Source organism: Neofelis nebulosa, chromosome 12, assembly GCF_028018385.1.
Source record: "Neofelis nebulosa isolate mNeoNeb1 chromosome 12, mNeoNeb1.pri, whole genome shotgun sequence".
Taxonomy (NCBI): domain Eukaryota; kingdom Metazoa; phylum Chordata; class Mammalia; order Carnivora; family Felidae; genus Neofelis; species Neofelis nebulosa.
The window spans coordinates 49,486,941-49,510,275 of NC_080793.1; the positions used below are offsets into that span (position 1 = coordinate 49,486,941).

General features: G+C 41.3%; 1 protein-coding gene across 5 annotated transcripts in view; it reads right to left on the reverse strand.

Moving 5' to 3' along the window:
- FOCAD (focadhesin) overlaps positions 1 to 23,335 on the reverse strand; it is a 325,702-nt gene that overhangs the window by 124,571 nt on the left and 177,796 nt on the right. For all 5 annotated transcript variants that reach the window (XM_058695228.1, XM_058695227.1, XM_058695229.1 and 2 more), the window contains one exon: positions 5,184 to 5,318. In XM_058695228.1, coding sequence (XP_058551211.1) covers positions 5,184 to 5,318 — 135 coding nt within the window. The remainder of the gene's footprint in view (positions 1 to 5,183; positions 5,319 to 23,335) is intronic.

Below are 23,335 nucleotides of genomic sequence, written 5' to 3' on the forward strand. Positions count from 1 at the left end.
CTTTTACAAAGCAGAAAAGAATACCCAATGGAATCAAGACAGTGTCTTCAGCAAACAGTGCTGGGAAAACTGGACGGCGACATGCAGAAAAATGAACCCGGACCACTTTCTTACACCAGATGCAAAAATAAACTCAAAATGGATGAAAGACCTAAACGTAAGACAGGAAGCCATCACAATCCTAGAGGAGACCTCTTTGACCTCAGTCTCAGCAACTTCTTACTAAACACGTCTCTGGAGGCAAGGGAAACAAAAGCAAAAATGAACTATTGGGACCTCATCAAGACAAAAAGCTTCTGCACAGCAAAGGAAACAATTAGTAAAACTAAAAGGCAACCAAAAGAATGGGAGAAGATATTTGCAAATGACATATTAGATAAAGGGTTAGTATGCAAAATCTCCAAAGAACTTATCCCAACTCAACATCCAAAAAAACAAATAATCCAGTGAAGAAATGGGCAAAAGACATGAAGAGACACTTCTCCAAAGAATACATCCAGATGGCTAACAGACACGTGAAAAGATGCTCAATATCACTCATCATCAGGGAAATACAAATTAAAACCACAATGAGATACAACCTTATACCTGTCAGAATGGCTAACATTAACAACTCAGGCAACAACAGATGTTAGCGAGGATGCGGAGAAAGAGGATCTCTTTTGCACTGTTGGTCAGAATGCAAGCTGGTGCAGCCACTCTGGGAAACAGTATGGAGGCTCCTCAAAAAAATAAAAATAGAACTACCCTACCACCCCAGCAACTGCACTACTAGGTATTTATCCAAGGGATACCAGTGTGCTATCGCAAAGGGGCACATGCACCCCAATGTTTATAGCAGCTCTATCGACAATAGCCAAAGTCTGGAAAGAGCCCAAATGTCCATCGATGGTTGAATGGATAAAGAAGATGTGTGTGTGCACACACACACACACACACACACGTTCATTCAAGAAGAATGAAATCTTGCCATTTGCAACTACGTGGATGGAACTAGAGGGTATTAATGCTAAGTGGAATTAGAGAAAGACAAATCTATGATTTCACTCATATGTGGAATTTAAGATACAAAACAGATGAACATAAGGGAAGGGAAGCAAAAATAATATAAAAGCAAGGAGGGGGATAAAACATGAGACTCTTAAATACCGAGAACAAACTGAGGGTTGCCAGAGGGGTTATGGGAGGAGGGATGGGCTAAATGGGTAAGGGGGATTAAGAAAGACACTTGTTGGAATGAGCACTGGGTGTTAAACATGGGGGATGAATCATTGGAATCTACTCCTGAAATCATCATTGCACTATATGCTAACTAAGTTGGATGTAAATTAAAAATACAATAAAAAATAATTTAAATGTTATTATAATTATTGTTGCTTACGTCTACCTCTTCTGCCAACCTTTGAGCTCTTGGAAGGCAAGGACTGGGGCGCACCCAGGTGGCTCAGTGGGTTAAGCGTCTGACTTCTCAGGTCATGATCTCACAGTTCGTGAGTTTGAGCCCCGCGTCAGGCTCTCCGCTGCCAGCGCAGAGCCCACTTCAGATCCTCTGTTTCCCTCTCTGTCTCTCTCAAAAATAAATAAACATTTAAAAAAAAAAAAAAAAAAAAAGGAAGGCAAGGACCGACAACATGGTGTAATGGGGAAGTACAGACTATGGAGCTAAAAGTTACAGGTTTAGACACCAGCCTTCATTTAGAAACTACAATGTTCATCAAGTTACTTGCCTAGCATGTGGCAGGTACTTAATAAACATTTAATGAATGGATGAACCTCTTCGAATCTCAGATCCTTTAGCTATAAAATGAAAAATAACACCTTCCTGTGAGACATTATAACAAATTGGTATAAATTAATGGGAAAGGTGCTGGGAATATAATAAACACTTAAAAAGAATATCTAGAATATGTATTAGTGTCTGTAAAGCCGAGCACAGTTTTAATAAATATATCCTGAGTCAATGAATGGATATACAAGCACTTTGCAAAGCAATTCAGAAAATACACTAATGGAAGCATCGTGTCTATTTTCAACAAGCTTATACTTTAATGGGAAAAATAATATATGCACAAACACACATATCTGTAGTATAAAATAGAAATAAATGTTCTTAAAGGTGCCTGGGTGGCTCAGTCGGTTGAGCTTCTGGCTTCGGCTCTGTCATGATTCTGCGGTTTGTGAGTTCAAGCCCTACATAGGGCTCTGAGCTGACAGCTCAGAGCCTGGAACCTGCTTGAGATTCGGTGTCTCCCTCTCTTTCTGCCCATCCCCTGCTCTTTCTCAAAGTAAATAAACGTTTTTTAAAAGAGAAATGCTCTTAGAATAGTATAAAGAATCAAGTCTCTAGCAATAGATTCCCACTTGCACAAAAATTCTCAAAGAACAGGATGAATTCAACCAATTACGTATCGTCTAAAATCAATTTCAAAATTAGAGATGGGAGGGGCGCCTGGGTGGCGCAGTCGGTTAAGTGTCCGACTTCAGCCAGGTCACGATCTCGCGGTCTGTGAGTTCGAGCCCCGTGTCGGGCTCTGGGCTGATGGCTCGGAGCCTGGAGCCTGTTTCCGATTCTGTGTCTCCCTCTCTCTCTGCCCCTCCCCCGTTCATGCTCTGTCTCTCTCTGTCCCAAAAATAAATAAAAAATGTTGAAAAAAAAAATTAGAGATGGGAAAAAAAAGCAATTCTGACAGAAAACAACGTGCACAAAGGAAATGAAATGGAAAAGTTTGAAGGCAGGAAAAAAAAAAACAAAAAACATTACCAGTGGTTTAATTTTCCTAGAGTGCAGGGGGCAGGAAAAATAGAGTGAGGCCAGATTCTAAAAGACCTGATTAGGTATTTACTGGTTAGGTAAAGAGGGGTTGGACTCCATTTTAGGCAAACACAAGACACTGCAGTGACTGGGAACAGCAACGACCTAAGAAATGCTTTGGGAAAATTATACCCAAACTCTAAGCAGTTAACAGAGAACCCATTATCTAGATACATATAGGGAGAGAGGCAAAGAGGGAGGGAGAAAGGAAGGCAATGGACGGTGAGAGAAGAGAAGATGAGGGAAAAGAGAGGGATGGGGAGAGACAGAGAGAGAGCAAGACAGATCGAGACAAATGGACAGAGGTCTCCTTCTACATGTCTTTATTTCTGCTTCCAAGTGGATATGGTCACTGAAGGGCTCTCTCTTACTGGGAGGAAACTGATGGATGGAATGGCCTCAAAGCAATCTATCTGAGCAACAAGGAACCTCATTAAGATATGCATGAACATTGGGGCGCCTGGGTGGCTCCATCAGTTAAGCGTCCGACTTCGACTCCGGTCATGATCTTGCGGCTTTTGAGTTTGAGCCCCGCGTCGGGCTCTGGGCTGACCGCTCAGAGCCTGGAGCCTGCTTCAGATTCAGTGTCACCCTCTCTCTGCCCCTCCCCTGCTAGCACTCTGTCTCTCTCTCAAAAATAAATAAACATTTAAAGAATTAAAAAAAAAAAAAAAAGATAAGCATGAAGATACACCAGAATAAGACACCACTGGAAAAGAATGTACGTTCGAAAAAGAAAAAAAATCAAGTCCCGCCTCCCCACAACAGAAAACTGACAGCCACTGGTAAGCACAGAGAAGAAACCAGCACAAAAACCAGTTCATAAATTAACCTGTAATAAAATCTGAATAACTCAAAGTACAAGCAATACAAAGGTATATGAGTTCAGTCCTTGAAAACAGAAAATGAATATACACAACATGTCCTTACTTTGGCTTTTAGTCTTAGCTCTGTGTCAGTAGCCCAACAGACTTTCTGATAACGTAAGTATACGTATCATAACGGTCGCCATAAAAAAGACGGTTGGTGAACTACATACTCTAGAGTCTCAAATTGATTCTTTTTTTTTTTTTAATACCCTGAAACAAAAACCCAAATGTGACAATAAACTCACAGTCCCCTATATTGGTTCAATCATGCATGAACTATTTACTGAATATATGTTATGTGCCAGGCGCTATGCTAGGTATTGTATCTTCGGGAAGGACAAGTTTGATTTCATCCACTGTGCAGCACTAAGAATGATTGGAAGAAGTATTATTTTATAATCCTGCCTTCTCACATAATCTAAAGCATTTAAGAGACTATTATTGGATTCTTACGGGGGAGGTAGTTTATCAAAGTCTGTGAAGAACTAAATCAAACTAAAAGTTCACGAAGACTTCAAGTGAAAATCAATTGCTCCTCTTTAATGGAAAAAGGGAAAAGGTGAGCATGAGCGGCGATATGGCAACAAAAGTCGAGACGTAAATGAATTCGCCACTCTCTCATTTGACTCATTTCAAGAAGAGATAATACAGAAAATGTTAAGCAGAATATATGAATCTTCTAGCAAAGCATCTTCCACCAAGTGTTTCGGGTCACTACAATGACAAATACTGAGCAGCTCATATGATTATTTTCCTCTCGGGGCGGTGGGGTGGCTCAGTTAGTTAAGTGTCCGCTTTCAGCTCAGGTCATGATCTCACAGTCCGTGAGTTTGAGCCCCGTGTCAGGCGCTGTGCTGACAGCTCAGAGCCTGGAGCCTGTTTCAGATTCTGTGTCTCCCTCTCTCTCTGCCCCTCCCCTGCTCATGCTCTGTCTCTCTCTATCTCAAACATAAATAAAAACATTTAAAAAAATTAAAAAAAATTATTTTCCTCTCCTAAGACAGTTTGATTTTTCAATCATCCTCATTGTATAGACGTTCATAGGAAATGTGAACTAACATGTAAAAATCAAATCTATGACAAACGTAGAAGCAAAACACAAATGACAGTATGTCTGTACTATGGGAGACTTCTGCCCTGCCTTATTAAAGTCTTTGTGACATTTTTTACAAGTAAAAACACCAACAAAATGAATTTCAACTTTTGGCCTCAGGAATTCTATTACTTTAGAAACACCTTTTCTAACACACTGACTTTTTAAAATCTTGACTATCTTCTCCTAACAAAAACTTGGTATCCTTTAGGTAAATAAGCCTTAAAAAGACAGAATTGATAGGATGGATATTCTCCTACTCCTACGCCACGAAGATTTCACGTTCTCAGAACAAAATGTGGTAAAGGAGTTTTGGCAAAGGTTACGAATATCTTCTTCTGTAAGTTATCATAAGGCCCGCGTCTTTCCAAGGTAGAAACAGATAATTTATCGAGCTCCAAGTGCATACCTCATATTCAGCTGTATTGACTGTCAAGGAAGGAACCAGAGAGAACAGTTCACTGAGGGTCTTCAAAATGAGAGGTCTCATGTCACAGCTGAGCTTCGGGGAGAGAGCATTCCACGTGGAGCGAATGCAAACAACCTGGGAAGCAAATAAAAAAGTCAACACCCAACCAAATCCCAACTGGCAGGAGGCCACTAGTAAAAAGGAGTCGCTTTATTATGAGGACACTAGGAAAGAACAAGAAGAGTATTCCCGGAAGTTAAGATTTGATAAGGTAATCACGCCTCAAAAGAACTTTTTTATTTATTTATTTTAATTTTTATGTTTTCAAAAGAACTTATTTAAACCAAGGTAAACAACTGTTGAAGAAGACGCAGCCTGATTCACACGATGGCTTCTTTACTACTTTATTTTGGTGAATCAAGGAAATAAAACTCACACATGCGTGCACATGCGTAGACACACACACACACACACACACACACACACACACACGCACACACACACCAGATTAGCCATATACATTGTTGAAGAATCATTGCCTGAAACAAAGAAGGGTAAGCCAATGTTAGAACAGTTTTAAAGACAGGTAGGTATCCACAGTTTTTGTTTTTCAGTCCTGCTGAAACTGCATCACCGTTCCGAAAATTGAGATGTTAACAGATATAAATCGAACACACTCAAGTCATCTTGCAAACATTTAAAGGAGTCTGGAGAATAAGTGTATTATTTAAAATAATAATGGTGGGGGGGCGCCTGGGTGGTTTGATCAGTTAAGTGCCTGACTCTTGATTTTAGCTCAGGTCATGATCTCCCCGTTCGTGAGTTCAAACCCCTCACTGTCAATGCACAGCCTGTTTGGGAGTTGCCCTCTCTCCTTCTCTCTCTCTGCCCCTCCCCTGCTTGCTCTTTCTCTCTCTCTCTCTCTCATTCATAAATAAACTTTAAAATAATAATCGGGGTTCCTAGATGGCTCAGTTAGTAGAGCAAGCAACTGGGGATCTCAGGGTGATGATAAGTTAAAGCCCCATGCTGGGCACAGAGCTTACTTTAAAATATATATATAAATATATCGACAGATTGGTAGATAAATTACTTTAAACCTTGGTTTTCAAAGTCTCTACAGATTTTTTTAAGAGACTGTTAAATGATAAAATAAAACTACAGCTCTGGGATGCCTGGGTGGCTCAGTCAGTTAAGTGTCTGACTATTGATCTCAGCTCTGGTCTTATCTTAGGGCTGTGAGTTCAAGCCCTGCGACGGGCTCTGAGCTGGGCGTGAAGTCTCTTTACAAAGAAAACAAAACAACAACAACAACAACACCCACCGCCCAACAAAAATGTTATTTTTAACTTGACCCAATTTTCTAAATCAAGTGTTCTTAGTTCGTTTCAGTATCGTTCATTTCAGTATCTCGTTTTCTGGATATTCAAATGTCTCTTAAGTTCAATCCCAACTACAACAGATGATTTCTTCACGTACAGATATTTTATTAAAATTTTAAAACTCAGGCAGGAAGAGTGCCAACACAGATCAATTAGATAGAGTTTAACAAGGATTAATCTTTCTCAAATACTCCCATCTCTTCTCTTAAGCTTCAATTAACACACAATTTATCTCCATCTATAAACTTACATTATTTAGGAAAAACTACATAAGGTAGTAAGTGAAAAGATGTCAAAGATAAATGAATATACTTAAGGACACAGATTAAGGAGAGGCTTAAAGAGGAGATGGCGAAGAATATCTCAGAACAGCTGGAGTTGACGCTTTTGCTCTTATTTTCTTCTTTCCATGAAAGAGCAGAAAAGTGGTCTTTGGCTTGGGGTCCACTACAAATTTGGATCCCGTTAACATATACTAAGGGGGCACCTCAGAGGCTCAGTTGGTTGAACGTCAGTTTGTGATCTTGAAGTCTGTGAGTTCGAGCCCCACAGAGAAGCATAAAGTACTAAGAGGAACAATGGAATATAAAACACAATCGAATATTTCAAAGAACTTAGCCCCACTTGGAAAGGAAGAGAAACGTATGCAATTCTAAATTATCAGGAAATAAAAGGTGTATGGTTAGAACCTAAACTGTCTTCAACAGAAAAGAGTTTCAGGAGGCACCGGGGAGTAAAGCTTTGTCTGGGGGTAGAGGTCATCAGAGAGAACACCGAGAGCCAGCAAGCCGTGAGATGGGACTTGAGGAAGGAACGGGCAGAAATCAGGCAGACACTCCTGGAGGAAGTGGAAAGTATTAAGTCCGAACACAAAACACAAAACCAGTGCCCAAAGTACCGGTGAGGAAAGACTGGCACATCGGAGAGTCCCTAGGATACCAAAACAGTTTCAATCAGAATCAAAAAAGAAAAGGAATCCTCCAGGGGTTTCTGAGTTGGGGAACAATCAAAATTAAAACGCCAGGGGCACCTGGGTGGCTCAGTTGGCTGAACGTCCAACTCTTGATTTCAGCTCAGGTCATGATCCCAGGGTCATGGGATCGAGCCCTGCATCAGGCTCTGCACTGAACGTGGGGCCTGCTTAAAGATTCTCTCTCTCTCTCTCTGTCGCCCCCCCCCGCCCTTCCCCCGGTAAAAACTGAAATGCTACTTTTGAAAGATTCTTCTGGTAGTCTCATAGCCAAAGGCAAAGCAGTCACCCAAACTAATTCCTATTTCTCACTGGTCCCTATCACATACAGAGCCTCAAACGTTTTCCAAAAACCCCATGCTCACTAATGGTGCTCGCTAATTGTCTATGCTTTCTCTTCACTTTAAACGCCTGTCCGATTCCAACTGAGGCGTTTCAAGACCCCGTTCAAAGCCCTGTTCCACAATTAAGTTTTCTTACAACTCAAGCCCTCCTTTTATCCCTTTCCTTTCCTCCACCTTCCAACCCTTAAAACTCTGTACCACCCAATTTGGCATTTAATTATATACTGTCTAGTATTCTTCACTATTTTCGTGAATGTGAGTTGTCTCCTCAAGTAGATATTAAGTTCTCTGAAGACAATGATCATGTCTTTTGATTCTCCTTCCCCACTCACCGCGCATGATAATAAGTATACATCAGATTATCAGTCCTTATCAACGACTCATGGTCCTGGAACCTGAGGAGTACTAAATGGGAGATGGAGAATAAAAGAACGCAAAGAACTAGGAGGATGAATTGGGAAGGGACAGGTTTTGCACCTAAAGACCCGAGTGAATAAAAAGCAACATGTAAAAAGGAGGGAAAAGCGGAAGAAAAAGCGTATCTGTAGGAGATGAGGAGTTCCGTGTGGGAGATGTTTGCTGTGAGTTGACGGAAAGACATCCAGAGAGAAATATCCTGCAAGCAAGAGGAAAGGAAAGTACTATGACTCAGATGTGAGGTTGGTCGCCAATAGCTTTGTCGTTTGAGTATTTCTACAAATCAAAATACGCCGAGCCAAGTACAGCCGCACAGATGCTCTGATGCACCCTGCCCACCAGCAGAGACGACGTCTGGCCACCAAGTACAGAAGTACAAAAAGGGCCTTGCCCTTTCCATGGGTGGTGGGTGGGGAGGAAGGCTATATCCTCCAAGTATTGTCAAGGGCTCACAGAACTTTTTTAAAGAAGTCTTCCGCCTAGAAAGTTTGAAAGCTAATGCCTGAAATGGTACTGGACATATGGAAAATATTTCAGAACCCCAGCCATGAACTGTGGCCTTAAACATAAGCAAAGGATACCTGCAGGGAATACTTGTAAATCCGGCTTGCTCCCATACATAATCGGAAACAGGGCAGCCTCTAGTAAAGAAGGCTGCTTTCTCTGACCTTCCCAACTCTGGGCTATTCTTGACACCACATCTCAGAGATCTTCTGACCCTGAGAGCGCCTTAGATTTAATCTGTTACCATCTTGCTACGTGCATCTCGTGGAACCCCGTGAATCTGACCCACACTACCCATTTGACTTGTACAATCTGTCAAATTACATCGGGTTCATCAGTTTACTGGCTTGTTCTGCCTCTACTATGCATCACCCAATGACTTGTCTGTTTTCAGAAGGCAGATTGACTTCTGGCTCTAGCAATGGGATAGGCCACACCTGAAATGGCTGATAATGAAGGAAATTCTGCTACATACAGCTGAGCTGAAGAGGAAAAAAAAAGGGGCAGGAGGGGTTGGTGTTAATTACCCAGTGCCCGAAACAAGAAGGGAAATAACTACACTGAGGTATTTTAAGAAAGCTGTCAGTTTCCATAACCTCATAGCTTGTGTTTCGAAGTCCACATGGAAAGAGGAGATACTACCTTTAGCCTACAGGAGGCAGGGAGTTGGAACGGAGCACCCTTGAAGGGCTGCACCCTTAGCGTAACAGCTGGACTGAAAACCAACAAGCTGAGACATTAACATAAAAAATGGCAGTGACGTGGGGGCACCTGGATCACTTCAAGGGCTATTCCTCCGACACATAACCCAAATGGTTCACACAGAAAAATGAAGTAAAATACGGTCCTCTAAAAAAGGAGTTTGGAAAACTATAACAATACAGTCCCACATGAAAGAACTAACAAAAGCAACAAACAGCAGGACTAAAAATCCCAAGACCTTCAGATAACGAAATGGAAATACAGAAGTACTTGAAAGAATTAAAGATTTCAGACAGGGCATTTAATTCCCAGTAAAAGAGTACGGCATGATGGGGGTGTCTGAGTCACTCAGTCAGTTAAGCATCCGACTCTTGATTTTAGCTCAACGTATGATCTCACCGTTTGTGAGATCGAGCTCCACATGGGGTTCTGTGCTGACAGCGTGGAGCCTGCTTGGGATTCTCCCTCTCTCTTCCTCTCTCCCTGCTCCTCCCCTGCTCTCTGTCTCTCAAAACGAATAAATAAACTTTAAAAAAAAAAAAAAAGAGTATGGCATGATGGAAAAGAAGAGGCAAGTCTGTAAAAGAGCCAATCTCCAGAATCAAAGCATGTAATCATTGAAATTATTGACCCAACAGATAAGAAGTTGTCCTAAACACTCACCAGAGAGATCAGAGTTACAAAATATAAAAAGAAATTTCAAAATCAGGTTGTATCAAAAGAAGTGGCCTTCCTTATGTTTATCAAGAGTTCCTAGCCTGGGTGGCTCAGTCGGTTGAGCGTCCGACTTCAGCTCAGGTCACGATCTCGCGGTCCGTGAGTTCGAGCCCCGCGTTGGGCTCTGGGCCGATGGCCCAGAGCCTGGAACCTGCTTCCAATTCTGTGTCTCCCTCTCTCTCTCTGCCCCTCCCCCGTTCATGCTCCGTCTCTCTCTCTCTCTCTCTCTCTCTCTCTCTCTGTCTCAAAAATAAATAAACGTTAAAAAAAAAAAAAAAAAAGAGTTCCTAAAGGAGTTTAATTTTAGAATGGCCCTTGGAGAAGTGGTTGATTCCAGGACTAGACTAAGAAAATGTAACATAAGTCTGGAGCATCTTATGATGCCAAAAGTAGGGATGTGTTCAAAAAAGGATGTCAACTTGTTGAAGGGGCCTAAGAGCCAATTTTAAAGTGTTCCCAATGGCCAAATAAATATCCCCTGAGTCCACAGAGGCATAGCTAGATAAATAAATAAGCAAATAAAAAAGAAGGCACAGCTCTTCCTTAGAGAAAAATTCCAATTAATAAACGCAGAAGCAACGAAAGAAAGAAATCATCACCATTAGACAGACACCACAGGAATAACTGTCACAGGCAAGAGCTGCTGGTGGATAAGATTAGTGGACAAAAGTGTGAGGACAAACAGGACAACTGGATGGTCTCAAAGTATCTCCTCCAGGAAATGTGTTAATTACAAAAGAAAAAACCAGTAACCGTGATGTAGAAAAACCCAGGATGTATCACATTCACCGAGTATTGAGTCGTGAAGGTTAGTATCACCAGTAATGACACATACCAACATCACATACTCCTGATATGATACAGTGAGAAACACTACTTCTAGAGTATCCTTACCAAAAAATGCACAAGCTCAGTCTAATCATGAGGAAAGACCATGTACACCCAAATCGAACGACATGTTACAAAATACCTAACCAGAACTCTTCAAAAATGTCGGCGTTGGGCGCCTGGGTGACTCAGTCGGTTAAGCATCCAGGTCTGGATTTCGGCTCAGGTCATGAGATTGAGCGCCATGTTGGGCTCTGCGCGGAGAGCACAGAGACTGCTTGGGAGTCTCTCTCTCCCTCCCTGCCCCTCCCCCACTCAAGTACACACTCTCTCAAAAATAAATACATAAATAAAGTGTCAGCATCAAGAATGTTGAGGAGACCGAGAAACTGGCACAGACTGGATGAGCTAGGTAACGTGACACAAGTGCCACGTGAGATCCTAGAATGGATCCTGGAACAAAAAAAAACAGGACATTAGTGGGAAAACTGCGAAGCCTAAATAAAGTCTGCAGTCCAGTTAATGGCACTGTACCAACGTTAATTTCTTAGTTTGGTGGCTGCGCTGTAGTAATGAACGTAAGATGTTAACACTAGGGAAAGCAGAGTGAAAAATATACACGAACTCTCCGTACTAGTTTTCTTTTTTTTTGTTGTTTCTAACAGCTTTTTTGAGATATAATTCACATACGATTCACCACCTGTGTACAATTCGATGGTTTTCAGGATACTCCCAAAGTTCGGCAACTATCATCATCATCAATTCTGCAACAGTTTCATCACCTCAAAGAGGAACCCCATAATCATTCATCACTCATTTCGCTCCAGTCTTCCCAATCCTAGACTACCATAAATCTACTTTCTATCTTTGTAAGTTTGCCTTTTCTAGATCTTTTCTATAAAGGGGATCATGCAATATGTGGTCTTTCATTATTGGCTTCTTTCAATTAGCAAATTGCTTTTAAGGTTCATCTACGTCATAGCATGTACTGGTAACTTGTTCTTTTTATCACTAAATACGATTCCATTCTATGTATATACCTCTCTGCACTATTTTTTGAAACCTTTCGAAAGTTATTTATTTTTTACTTATTTTTTTGAGAGGCGAGTGAGCGAGCAGGGGAGGGGAAAAAAGAGAGAGAAAGAGAGAGAATCCCAAGCAGTCTCTGTGCTGGCAGAGCCCGATGCGGGGCTCAATCTCGTGAACCGTGAGATCTTGACCTGAGCGCGCAAGTCAGGAGTTGGATGTTTAATCTATTGAGCCACCCGGGTGTCTCTGAAAGTTACTTCAAAATAAAAGTTTAAAAATAGGAATAGAGAGAGAGAGAGAGAAAAGAACTACTTCAAGAAATAATGGCGAAGAAATCCCAAAATCAATGAAAGACATTAATTCTCTAAGCCCTCAGCAAGAAAAATAAGTTGCCATTCACATACATTATAAGATGGCTATTTAGCACCAAAGGCAAAGAGATAATCTTCAAAGCCAAATGGGAAAAAAAAAAGAGAATATCAAAAAATAGAGACTATCTGCAAAGGACCAATTTAGAGTAACAGCAGATCTCAAAATTAACAAGACCAGGGACCATGCAATAACATCTTAAAGGTGCTGAGGAAACTATCAGCCTACAACACTAAATCCACCATTCACTAGTAAAGGCAAAACAAACAAGAATAGATAAAGTAGATGGAACACCTAGGTATTATGGACATAGAGCATATGAATATTTACGGACAAATTACTCTGAACACCTTGCTTAGTTCATCTATGAGTTTTGGAGAATATACCCACTCTAAGTGCTTACATTATGCATATTTTATTGCCGACTGTGTTTCTCGGGGAGAATGATATTTTTGCCATGTCATTCGTCCATGAGAATCTTAGCAACACTACACAGCACAGATTAAGAAGACTCTGGGCAGTGTGGTCCACTCAAAAGAGCACACGATTAGAGTTCAAAAGCCCCAGGCTCTCCCATTTGGTAGCTGTGTGACTACGGCAAAGTCATTAATCTCCTTCAATCTGTTTCCCCAGCTGCAAAACGGAAATAATACTAGAAACACCTGCTCTGCGTATAGCACAAGGTTAGCAGTAAAGGCAATGTTGAGACAACTGTATGCAAACGTGCTTTGTCCGCTGTAAAAGATGGTTACTGCTGTTATAGCTGAAGGAAGAAATAACGAATCCTCGTGCCTTAAGAATGACTTTGTTCCTTCACAGAGGAACATCAGATAGCTATCTTCTAATTTTACTTCCAAAAGCTATTTCTAGAAATTCCTGGGAACAGCCTACTCCTTTTGTCCTGATGTTTTTTTCCAACAGAAGGAAAACTTTACATATATGTATGTATGTATGTGTGTGTGTGTGTGTGTGTATATATATATATAGGCTATATAGGCAATATATATATATATATATATATATATATATATAGGCAATGAAAACTGCCTTATTTGCCCTTTTCATAATGAAGGTAAAAGAAACTGTCTTCACAATTAAAGGACTCAGGTCATCATCGTGCACTGAAGTCCTCTCAAGCTAATTCAGCACCCACGATTCATAAAACAGGATGCTTCTGTTACGAAAATACAGTAACAGGGGATAAGAGGGAGTTTAAGCAGACACACAATCAATGGAGCAGAAACAATGAGAAAAATAACATTCTTTCTTACCCTAATAATATGGGGTTAAAGGTTAGAAGCCTAAGAAAATGACTAGCCCAGGTTTATTTAGGCAATTTTACAGTCTGTCAATGCCTGAGACTAGTTTATTATCAAGGCAGTGTCCTAGAGAATAAGTGAGGTATATACTAACTTGCCTTTTTAAAAGTCCTTTATAATCTAAAGGGCAGTAATTCCGATGATTTCCTATGACAGTTGCTCAATTTCTGTCCTGTTCAGGGCAAATAATGTAGAAACACGTATCTAAATCTCAAACTGTGGCTCAGCAAATGTAAAATATTTGTACTTGACGTGGTAAGGTTGCCCTCCTGTTAACAATCCTTAACCTCTCCAGGCCATCTCCAAAAGAAGCGCGCCAGAGACCTTTCAAATTATTCTGTATTTCGGAGAAAGAGTTGGGCGGTTTAGAGCGCAGACTTGTCATTCTAGTATCTGAACAGGAGGGGCTTAGAATTGTGTGAGTCACACAAGTAACAACAGAGAGGCATTTATCAAACAGACTGATCTAGACTCTCCCTCCAAGGGACTCGCTTCTCAATGGCCAGGGGTTTTAGGTTTCTCTTTTATTTCCCCCTGTGAGAAGTCGCAGCTTCCCTGAGATACTGCCCTATAGAGAATAGTCTCTTCCGATGCAAACTCCATTGATTTCTCTGCAGGAACAGAGAGAATGACACAAAGAGCTCCCCGCAGGGACGTTCACTTTTCAATTTTGCTAGATTCTGTCCGGATTAATTATCTATTTCATGTTGGGCATTCTTCTGGCATGAACTAGCAAACGCACAGTAAGAATGTGTCAGAAATATTCTCTGACAACAAAATGATTAGTTCTCTCTTCCCCTCCACATAACCAGAGGGAATTTTTTTTTTTAAAGGTCAGTTCCTTCCACTGTTCAGGAGAAATGGAGGTTAGAGTTCAAGGTAGTAAAGAAAAATAATAGGAATTCGATCAAAATAGCTTAAAATCCAAAAAAAACACAAGAAACAAAAAACCAAAACCCAAATTGTTAAAAAAGCTGTTCAGCAGACACGAAACTGAAAGCAAAGCAAACGCAGTGTCTTAGCAGCAAAAGTAAAATATCGCCCACCTACATTTTATTTTTTTATTATTTGTTTATCTTAATGTTTATATTTGAAAGACAGGCTGAGCGCGAGTAGGGGAGGGGCAGGAAGAGAAGGAGACACAGAATCCCCAAGCAGGCTCCAGGCTCTGATCTGTCAGCACAGAGCCCGAAGTTGGGCGCGAACTCACCAGCTGTGAGATCATGACCTGAGCTTAACTGACTGAGCCACCCAGGCGCCCCATCACCCACCTACATTTTTAAAAGGGCTAAAGTGGGCGGGGGGAGCGGCTGGGGCTCAGTCAGTTGACCATCAACTTTGACTTCAGTCATGATCTTGCAATTCATGGGTTCAAGCCCCTGCATTGGGTTCTGTGCTGACAGCTAGGAGCCTGGAGACTGCTTGGGATTCTGTATCTCCCTCTCTCTCCGCCCCTTCCCCCGCTCATGCTCCCTGTCTCCCTCCCTCCCTCCCACCCTCTCTTTCTCCCCCAAAAATAAAAATAAACTTAAAAGTTTTAAAACAAAAATAAATAAGGGCTAAAGGGATTAATATGAGTGCACCGTGTAGAGCTTGAGAAGTCATTTAGTGCCATTTCACATCGAAAAATCAACAATGTGCTACGCATCAAAAATAAGTGATGGATTAAGCAGTCAGTACAGAGGCTCTAAAAACATTTTCCAGAACAATTTTAACCAGCACACATGAAACGTTTGGGAATACCTATTGAGTTTAGTCCCCTTTACAATGATGGAGTTCCACGAAGACATCTGAGTAACCAACGTTGCCATTACTGAAACACGACCAAACTACAAGTTCACTGAAAATGATTCTTCTATCTTCCTCCACCCCCTCTATGTATCCAGATTTGCGGATAATACAACGGACGAGTTCTTTGTAGATAACAATCGTGAACATCAGTCTTGCGTGCCTGAATTAAACAGATTCGTCTACAACTTCCTAAGAACAAGGAAGAAACATACTTCAGACCCCTTTCCGAAGAAACAACCAACCTCCTGTTTAATAAAAATTAAAGGCAGGGGCACCTGGATGGCTCAGTTGGTTAAGTGTCCAACTGCGCCTCAGGTCATGATCTCACAGTCCATGGGTTTGAGCCCCGCGTCGCGCTCTGTGCCGACAGCTCAGAGCCTGGAGCCTGCTTCGGATTCTGTGTCTCCCTCTCTCCCTGCCCCTCCCCAACTCACACTCTGTCTTTCTGTCTCTCTCAAAAATAAACAAACATATACAAAAATTTTTAAAAATAAAAATGTAGAGACTCAATGTTACCCCACCCCAACCTCTTTTCAAACCTAATTTGTCCATTTGCATCAGAAATGTGAGCGCACTAAAAAATGAAGATTAAGATACAAAAAACCACTTCTCACAGTGTGGCTTACAACATGAACAATCAAAACAAGAGAGTGAATAATTTGAGTATCCTACAACAGGAAATTTACTACGTTACAGCCACATGTTCATTCAATTCGATGTGAGTAGACACATGACTTGGCGCCCACAGTGAACTACTAGTTGAAGAAACAGATTAAAAAAGAATATATAATACATCCCTTTAACATAGTATGATCTCTTTTTTGTTAGATACATATCACTGAGGTTTAGAGGTGATTTTTAAAATCTTTTTCTCAGTTAGAACTTATTTATGACTTTCCTACTACATACATATAACACCTGAGTATTATTTTAAAGGAAATACATAGCCATTTTATGGATTTGAGCCTTAATCATTTTTCCATAGTTAACATTAATATGATTCTTCCATTTCCCTATAGTTTACATAAAAAAAAAAAAAAAAAAAAAAGATTTGGGGCTCCTGGACAGCTCAATCGCTTAAGCTTCTGACTTTGGCTCAGGTCATGGTCTCACCGTTCGTGAGTTTGAGCCCCGCACCGGGCTCTCTGCTCAGCGCAGAGCCCACTTTGTATCCTCTGCCCCCCCCCCATGCCCTTCCCCCGCCTTTCGAAGATAAATAAGCTTAAAAAAAAGATTTATTTTCCTATGACACCTAAAATTAGTATATTTTTAAAATGATATTTCGCTAAGTGATCATTCTTTGGTAAAAACTAACATTCATGTTTCTTCTTTCCACACCCCTAAATTAACATTTTACAGGGACACTTGAAAGCTTCCTATATTTTTATCCTACAGAATGAAGCCAAACGTCTTCCACCACACGTGGGAAACCTAATATAATTCCAAACATTTTCTTAAACACCCTCACTGCCAGGCATGATTATCGCTCCTCCTCCCGCAAAGCATAAGCCAAGAATTAACACCTATTCCCGCCACATCAACTAAAAGTATGGCTGGTGATAACTGTACAATCCATAAATACCTGCCAGGAAAATAATACTGCACAAAGCTGGAAAACTTCTGAGCAGATGGACTAAAGAGCCTCCTGTAGGGTCTCAAAGCAAATAATAGCCAGTGGCACCTAATAGCCAGTGGCACCTTCAGAGTTTAGATTTAACATGCTACAACGGGGATGAGCCTTGAAAACAGTAAGCTGCGTGAAAGTCAGTCACAAAACACCGCATATTATATGACCCCGGGTATACAACACGGAAAGCAGGCAAACCTAGAGAGACTATCAGCCAACTCAAGGTTCAAACCTTGCCTCTGCCACTAATGGGCTGCATGAACTTCAGTTTCCTTATCTGCAAAATGAAGGACAGTATTGGTATTAAGTCAGGATTTGCCAGAGAAACAGAACCAGCAGGAGATGATGGGTGGATGGATGGATGGATGGACGGACAGGTGGACAGACAGACAGGGAGAGAGACAGGAAACAACGTGCTGTCAAGCAAGCTGCAGAACCAGGAAAGCTAGTGTTATAATTCAGTCCAAGTCCATGGGTCTGAGAACTAGGGAGCCAGTGGTGTAAGTCTCAGAGTCCGAAGGCCCGATCACCAGGAGCTCCCTCGTCCAAGCACGGAAGACAGCTGTCCCAGGTTAAGAAGAGAATTTGCCCTGGGGCACCTGAGTGGCTCAGACGGTTAAGCTTCTGACTTCCGCTCAGGTTATGCATCTCACAGTTTGTGAGTTCAAGGCCCTCATCGGGCTGACAGTGCAGAGCCTGCTTCAGATCCTCTGTCTCCTCTCTGTGCACCCCTCCTCCCTCCAAAATAAATAAACATTTAAAAAAAAAGAGCCGAGAGAGAGAATTTTGCCCTTTCTTCACCTTTTTAGTCCACTCCCAGCCCTCCATGGGCTGGACACTGCCTCCTCACAGATCAGTGAGGGAGGATCTCTTTTCTCAGTCTGATTCAAATGCTAATCTTTACCAGAAACACCCTCCCAGTTATCTGAGCATCCCATAGGTCAGTCAAGTTAACACATAAATTTAGTCATCACAGCATTATTACCAACCTCACAAGGTTACTATGAAGATGTCTGTAAAAAGACATTAAGAGTGGCTGTAAAAAGACCTGAGTGGCTCAGTCGGTTAAGCGTCCGACTTCGGCTCAGGTCATGATTTCGTGGTTTATGGGTTTGAGCCCTGCATCAGGCTCTGTGCTGACAGCTCAGAGCCTGAAGCCTGCTTCAGATTCTGGGTCTCCTCCTCTCTTTGCCCCTCCCATGCTCATGCTCTGTCTCTCTCTTAATAATAAATAAACGTTTGGGGAGCCTGGGTGGCTCAGTCGGTTAAGCATCGATTTCACCTCACGTCATGATCTCACACTCCATGAGTTCGAGCCCCATGTCGGGCTCTGTGCTGACAGCTCAGAGCCTGGAGCCTGCTTCAGATTCTGTGTCTGCCTCTCTCTGACCCTCCCTCATTCATGTTCTTTCTCTGTCTCAAAAATAAATAAACGTTAAAAAAAATTTTTTTTAAATAATAAACGTTTAAAAAAAAAAAAAAAGACGTAAGATAGTTCCTGGCGAGGCATAAACGCTCAACTAATGTTCACTTTTGGCATCAGCATTAAGATTACGTTCTGCTTTTAACTTGGGTAGTTTTCCAAAGATGGACCAGACATCCGACCCCCATCCATTTTCAGCACTTGCGTGGCCACCACTCTTCTTCCGGCTTTAACCAGCCCTCTTCTGGGTCTGACGGGGATGGGAACACAGGGGGTTCGTGTGGCCTCGGCTTCGTCCACCTGAGCTGGCTGTGCGTACCATCACACTCCCATCGCACTGTTTGGACAATGCTCCCAGGCAAAGAAGTAACGGTACTTCAAAAGCTCTCCTTTTTCCTTCATGCTCTTTTCCCCTCGCTCTTTCATAGCGGACGTCTGGCTGCTCGAGTCGGGGGCTGAAGCTAACACAGTCCCATGAGAGGAAAAGAGGAACCTCAGCAAGCTGACTGCGTCCACCGAGGTTGGCCTTACCTTTCCGATGACTCTATGCAGCCTAACCTCCAGGCTGGGGGCAGAAGGCAGGGCTGGGCAGAGCCTCCCTGGGAGAGTGTGTATGAATTTCTCCGCAGTGGCTGCTGATTTTCAATCCTCAGAAACCTGGTGCAACCACAGATATCTAGATGCGGTACACGGGGCTGCGAGGAGAGCACCCAACACAATCACTGAACGGCCACATCCTCGCCTGGCGTCCCAGAAGGTAACCCAGACATGTCTATATGAGTGTAGAAGGTTTCGAGACCTTCACATTACTCCTTACCACAACTTCCCACCCTAGGCTACAAGAAAGTAAATGTCAACATAAAGCTTTTCTTGCAGTAAAAATAATAATAATAATGTGTGAGATTTCCTTGCGTTTCCTCATTTGCTACAAGGTGTCATATCCTTTATTCTCGGCTGTCACCAAATCCTCAGTAATGCCTATTACCTACGTTAGCAGATGTAAAAGGCTCACTTTGATATGTAACTAAAAGAATAAAGAATTAAGTTACAATGGTCAATCGTGTTTTCCAAAATAAATGAAGACATGTATGAAAACTTCGTATCCTGTGCAGAAAAAAGTATAGGAAAAGCAACACTCCCACTTAATGCAGGTACGAGTTCAAAAGGGAGAAATATTTATGGATGGTCATTTATACCCTTGGGTCAGCAATTCCATTTGTAAAAACTTATTCTAAGGACTTTAAACACTAGAGATACGTACTAAGGTTTAGATCTAAGGACAATCATCATAGCCCTCTAGATGATAGTAAAAACTGAGAAACAAACAAAATACCCATCAATAAAAGGTTGGTAAAAGTGTCATACATGCAATGTACAATGAAATACTATTTAGCCACTAAAATTTGTATACATGGGGTGCCTGGGTGGTTCAGTCAGCTAAGCATCTGACTCTTGATTTTGGCTCAGGTCATGATCTCACAGTTCATGGGTTCGAGCCCCACATCGGGCTCTGTGCTGACAACGTGGGGCCTGCTTGGGATTCTCTCTCTCCCCTTTGCTCCCTCACGCTCTCGCGCACACTCTCTCTCTCTCAAAATAAACATAAAATAAACATAAAATAAAATAAACATAAAATAAAATAGTGTATACATATTGCCAGAAAGAGATATACGCAATATATTAAGAGGAAAAACATCAGATCATATTAAACAGTATGCTCAATACACTCTCATTTTTAAAAATATCTATAGATATACAACCCATCTATAAAGAAAAAGGTGGAAAATTATATAGCAAATTGTTTACATTAGATTTATCTCTGGATAGTGACATCATATGCATTTTTTGGTTACACATTTTATGTATCCATATTTTCTGATAAAAAAATTTTTTTTTAATATTTCTTTATTTTTGAGAGAGAGAAAGAGAGACAGCGTGCAAGCAGGGAAGGGGCAGAGAGAGGGAGACACAGAATCTGAAGCAGGTTCCAGGCTCTGAGCTGGCAGCACAGAGCCCAATGGGGGGCTCGAACTCATGAACCGTGAGATCATGACCTGAGCCGAAGTCAGATGCCTAACTGACTGAGCCACCCAGGCGCCCCCATATTTTCTGATTTTTGAATAAACATGCCGTGCAATAAAAAAAAAATACTTTAAAACCTCAATACACATATTTCAAAAAGTAAAAATTCATTAAGAGAGTGGAATATAAAATGTGAAATCATAACTTTCCTGGACACTTAGAATGTCTCACAAACGAACTGGCACCAAATCTAATAGGCCAATTCCTCTGTTCAGAACTAGGACTAGAAAGAAATACAGAGAGTTTATTACATCCCCAAAGTAGCTCACAGGAACACAACCATGGAAACCAATATTCACAGCAAGTTATCACGTTCAAATATAGAGGGATGCTTTGGGACAAGGAGAGAAGCCGAGGGGTAAAGAAATTTCATAAAGGAGGAACAGAAACCAATCATTTAACTTCACGACGAACCGGGAAAGGCCTCACTAATAACAACAAAAGTTTTACTAGCATTGTTAGGTTACCTCAAATTCACTCAGCTTGTTCCAAAGCAATGTATAGTCGTGCTTTGTAGAATTCATCACAACTGCAAACAGGGAGGTGGACCACGAACGGTTAAACTGCCCGAGTGCTCGGGGCCCCAACCTAAGAGGAGAGTTTCCCGAGGGTATGAACTAGGTCTGTCCTTTACATCATTCTGTCTCTAGCGTCTAACAGTGCCTTGTGCACAGTAGGCACACAAATTTTAGTTGAATAAACAAACATGGATGAATGAATAGAAACAAAAACAGTGTATCCTTTCCTCCACAGGGTTGGCTCAGAAAGCAGACCGTCTTGCTTGGCTCCAGGATGCATGTCACTTGTAACTAGAATCAAGTCCCTCTTTAACACTGTTCTGCAACTGCTGACTCTAAACCCTAGCCACTTCTAAGTGGTTCTTGAGTTTTCTGTGGCTAAAAGGAAATGCTCTTGCTTGCTAAATCTCTAAGCCATTCTCCTTCAGCCCTTTTATTTATCAAGTGGCAGTTGGCTACGTCTCCCCCGCCTTTGGGGTAGGAGGGGACAAGGGGGTAGGGATGGGAAGATGAGTGAGAAGAATTGATTACGTTATATGACATAATACAGAATAAAAGGCAAGGAATTACCCTTGCATTTAAATCCCAACTCTGCCCCGTGGCTCCATATGCCCTTGCAAAAATTACTTATACTCATGGGTCTTAGCTCCTTCACATATAAAATAAGGACAAGACCACCAACCTCACAGAGACAGTGTAATAATGAAATGAAATAAAGTGTGTTACACTTAGTGCTGTGCCTTGACCGCAACAGGCACTCAATAAATGGCACAGTTGTTTTCTTTGTCTTTGTGGTTGTTACAAAATGCTATTTGCTCCTAAATTACTCATTTAAAGGCAATTCCTCTAAGTGAATGCTATATCCTAGTTTCTTTAAGTCAAGTCCTTGTTCTTGCAACGCATTTCCAAAAACCATATATAACAAAAAACCTGAGAAAAGGGATCGTCCTTAACAGACCTCTTCATAAAGATGGTGTGTGATGGCACCTTTGAAAGACATCTTAGTTTATGTTACACTGGAGCAACCTCTAATCCAATGCCCTATAGACATGCCTGTTTGTACATCTCTACTGGTTAAAAAAAAAAAAAAGAAAGAGAAAGAAAAAGAAAATTAGCATACCAGCATATATGCACATTTATTCACATGTTATATACATGAACTCTAAGAAGGAATATATTAGGCAAAGTTAATTTGAAACAATTGTTCTTAATAAAAGAAAAATGTAGGGCCGCCTGGGTGGCTCAGTCAGTTAAGCATCTGACTCCGGCTCAGGTCATGATCTCATGGCTCATGAGTTCGAGCCCCATCTCAGGCTCTGTGCTGACAGCTCAGAACCTGGAGCCTGCTTTGGATTCTGTGTCTCCCTCCTTCTCTGCCCCTCCCCTGCGCATGCCCTCTCTCTCTCTCTCTTTCTCTCTCTCTCTCTTTTTCTCTCTCAAAACTAAATAAACATTAGAAAAAAATGTAAAATATCTTTAAGTTCAATGAATTGGAACCTCTATGTAATACAGATTTTTTTCAGAGACACTTCCAATCTCCGTACAAAATACTGTAAGTAACTCAGGAAACAACAGGTGTTAGCAAGGATGTGAATTCGATTTATCTCTGGAGAGTGACATCATCCTCTTGTGCACTGTTGGTGGGAAAGCAAACCGGTGTAGTCACTCTGGAAAACTGTGGAAGTTCCTCAAAAAATTAAAAATAGAATTACCCTACAACCCAGCAATTGCACTACTAGGAATGTATCAAAAGGATACAAAAATGCTGATTAGAAGGGGCACATACACCCCAATGTTTATAGCAGTGCTATCAACAAGAGCCAAATTATGGAAAGAGCCCAAATTTCCATCAACTAGTGAATAGACAAAGAAGATGTGGTATATACATAAAATGGAATACTATTCAGTGATGAAAAAGAAAGAAGTCTTGCCATTTGCAACAACGTGCATCGAAGTGGAAGGTATTATGCTAAGAGAAATAAGTCAGTCAGAGAAAGATAGATATCATATGATTTCACTCATATGTGGAATCTGAGAAACTTAACAGATAATCATAGGGGAAGGGAAGGAAAAATAAGATAAAAACAGGGAGGCAAACCATAAGAAACAATTAAATACAGAAAACAAACT